Source organism: Nannospalax galili, unplaced genomic scaffold (assembly GCF_000622305.1).
Source record: "Nannospalax galili isolate Female #2095 unplaced genomic scaffold, S.galili_v1.0 scaffold72, whole genome shotgun sequence".
Taxonomy (NCBI): Eukaryota; Metazoa; Chordata; class Mammalia; order Rodentia; family Spalacidae; genus Nannospalax; species Nannospalax galili.
Window position 1 is genome coordinate 9,698,926 of NW_008336933.1, and position 3,619 is coordinate 9,702,544.

The 3,619-nt window shown below is 40.1% G+C and overlaps 1 protein-coding gene across 2 annotated transcripts in view; it reads right to left on the reverse strand.

The window, feature by feature from the left end:
• Positions 1-207: 207 nt before the first annotated feature.
• Cdyl (chromodomain Y like) overlaps positions 208-3,619 on the reverse strand; it is a 163,468-nt gene continuing 160,056 nt past the window's right edge. For both annotated transcript variants that reach the window (XM_008831661.3, XM_029562864.1), the window contains 2 exons: positions 2,761-2,904; positions 208-1,812 (listed from right to left, as the gene is read on the reverse strand). In XM_008831661.3, the coding sequence (XP_008829883.1) occupies positions 1,654-1,812; positions 2,761-2,904 (303 nt within the window). In that variant the 3' untranslated portion in view covers positions 208-1,653. The remainder of the gene's footprint in view (positions 1,813-2,760; positions 2,905-3,619) is intronic.

A 3,619-nucleotide genomic window follows, 5' to 3' on the forward strand; every position in this document is an offset into this window, starting at 1 on the left:
TCCAGGGTCCCTTTTAAGATGTCACTATTTGGCAAGTGCCAATTTGGCAATGCACACTTTCCTTCCACTGGAGAAGTAACTGTGTACACTGTGCAACAGCCTCTGAAGCCAAACACAAATATTTATGCGCACTCATGTGTCTCAGCAGCTTTAAGAAAACACCCCCATGAGAAACCTGGCAAGTGAAAATCAGAGAAACATTCCAAATGTGTTAAGAAATATTAGTTTTATTTAACCAGTTTTCACAGCTGAATATTTATTCTATAAAAACTTTACAGATTGTACAGTTTATATATAGTTCAAACTACTAAACGAAAAAGTAGGTCCCACAGATGCAAAAATACTGTACCAATCCATCCACGGTAAAGGCAGATTTACACACTGCACAGCCTTTCTCATGGCTGAGAAGGCATCAGCTCCGAGTATAAACTTCAAAACTGTACAAAAATAAGGTTTCAATTTATTTCACTCTTCATACATTCATATGACTACAAGCCCAGAAGCCTAGTAATAACAGGCACCTGCAGTCAGGAGTCAGTCCCCCTTGTGAGGGGCACTCGTGGACATGACACTGTGCTCAGTATACAGTAAAGACATAAAAGCTGAGACTGAGAACATTAAATGTTGAATACAAGGTAGTTCTTTTTGTTTTGAAAGGAGTTTCTGTATTTAATAGTGTGCCAAGAGGATTTTAACTTATTAAATAAAATATATTCTAAGTGAACCTAAAAATTATACTTTACAAACATAAAAATACTTTTTTGGTGTAATACATAGTATCTGCAGATAGAAAACCAAAACTGTAAAAAGTAGTACTTCTCACCCAGCCACAGTACTTATGCAGTCATATTTCAAAAGGGCCAGAAAAACTATTTAAAACCACTAGTACTAATTTATAACTTAAGCTAGTCAAACTCAAGCTATTCAGTGGCTAACACTGCAGTGTAAGCTTCGCAGAGTGTTTTTTTTTTTTTCTTTTTGTTGTAACTGGGTAAGAAAGAATAGGATACCTTTAAACAGGGAGAGTCAGCTGGCAACTCAGCATGAACCTCAAGTGCATGATGGGATTTTTTTTTTTTTTTTCATCAGAAATGCTTTTCCTACAAGGCAGGCCTTAATTCTGAGTACAATTTCTCCACCACTGAGGTACTTGTTCCTCCCTCCTTGGACGCAGGAAAATGTTCAGCTATTTCAGCATCTCTGTTTGGGGTAAAGGAGGGAGGGGAGGCAGGCCCCTTTAAAACCAAAAAAAAAAAAAAAAAAAAAAAAAGGTTGAGTAAAACATTATTCCAAACTTTGCTATCAACCAAATTGAATAAAACACAAAGCCTTTTTTCTTTTTTTTTAAGGAAAAAAATAAAAAATTACAGTACCAGGCCAAAGAAATTAGAGCTTCCAAGAGCAGTCTAGTGCTCACCATTACATTTTATATGTGTGTACATGAGTATACAATAATGACATTTGGACAAAGGAGCTTTGTAGTTATTTATTTTAAAGTTACAGTACTTAAAAAACTCCTTGGTAATAAATAGCCTGGATGTTTCCAGTCTTGATTCCAAGCATGAGCTACTGTGAGGACGGACTGTGGTCACTGGGAGGTCTTTGATGTCACGCTCAGACCAGTTCCAGGGTCATCCACATGCAGCCTGCCAATCAAAACTCATCGATTTTCCTCTGCAAGTACTTTAACATGGAGTCCATGCCCTGGGCAGAGCCCCAGATCTTCTTCAGCACTTCACATTCTCTCTCATTGGCCTGCTCCAACTCCATCTTCATGTTGCAGCGCACCAGGGCTTTGGATTCCTCCAGGACCTGCAGCGGACGGCAAACACGAGTGAGTACTTTGCTCAGAGACAAGCGCCAAGCCTCCTCAAATGCACAAGAGCAAACATTAAACCCGAGTCATTACCCGTTAAACAGTGTAATACATTAAAAAAAAAAAACACGTCAGGTCTATTGTAGCTAAAATGCCATTGGCCCTGCATATCTGGATTCTGCTAAAGTAGGACTGAAGATTCAGAAAAACAAACAAGTCTGTACTGAATATGTAGGCAAGACCTTATCATCCCCCCCCATATAGCACACCACTTATTACACAGTATCTGCAGGGCATCAGGTATTCTAAGATGGAGAGGGTGCACACAGAACCACAGCATGCTTCTTGGCACCTGTGGACTCTGGGTATGGCAATGGTGGTGAGGCAACAATAGGTTGTGGGTACAGAGAGATGTCTGGATCTTTAATGGATATGGAGTGCATTCTCAGCTTGAAAATGGCTCTTTAGTGATTTCAAGTGGGCTGGTGTGAGGCCCAGTGGAGGCCCACTCCACTGAGGTTCAGTGAATACTCCTAGAGTGTTTGTTGATGGAATTTTCTAAACGAAATTTAATTTTAACCATGAAGGTTGCTCATACATCTCCAAGAATTAGATGAGAGCAGTATCCATTCACATGAAGCATTTCATCCAATTGTACCATTAAATCAAGTTTTAAGACTGATTATTCAGCACACTTGCTAAACAAAAACCCAGGAGCACTGTATGTGAACCAAAGCACGTGATCACACGGAAGGGCTTTGTGGACAGGAAGCAATGGTAAAAGGATGGATGTGGTGGACTTGCACAGGACACTTGAAGCTACTCAACTTCACACTGGAGTCCATGACACAGGGAGATGAGCAGCTGGCGCAGAGCACCAGTCTAATAAAAGGCTTTATTCTGTATTATAAAAAGCAACATGTAAAAGAACCACTTAGACGTACAACAGGGTTACATGAGGCGAGCTCCTTGATGCGAACCATGACTTCCTGCGTGAAGGTCCCGGGCCAAAACACCTGGGAGACCAGGCCCTTGCCACATGCCTCCTGTGCAGTCAGCTTCCGCCCACTGAGCAACATTTCATTGGCCTGAAAGGAAGAAGAGATGTGAAATACAAGGGGAAATGGGCAAAGAAAACCCATCTAGAAAACTCAACCCTCAAAACATCCAAGCCAATGATAGGCTTGTGAAGGCACCAGACCTTGCCTCATGTTAGCCACTAAGAATAAACCATGTGCAAGGAGTGACCAAGTGGGCAGATGGGAAAGTAATACTGTGGGCCAGTTCTTTTTCTCTTTTTTAAATTCAAGGCTTACTTCATGATGTCATTCAGATTCACACAGAGAGCAGAGAAGAAATCCAAATTAAAGAAGGAAAGTCTATTTTGTGGTTAATCTGAACTTGATAGTTTAACTTCCTCTTTCACCCTAGTTTGTCCTCTTAATGCCTGCTCTTGCCACAAGTGAACTCACTTAACATGCAAAACAATCTGGGGACACAAGCCACTAACAAGAATAGATAATTCACATTTTCAGGGAGTTGAAGCAAACAAACTATTTTTCTCATCTGGAGGGCTAGCGGACTTGTTGATATGGGATGTCCTTCAGGTACTGGATGTTACTGTTGGAGGAATCGACACCTTGTCACATTTTATTGCATAGGTATTAACTATGTATGGCCTGAATGAGTCCCAAATTACTGCAGTCTGTTCCAGAGGTTCTCAGTTATTTTACATGATTTAATAGAGAAAGTGAATATGCTTCTGTCAAAAAAAAAAAAAAAAAAAAAAAAAAAAAAAAAAAA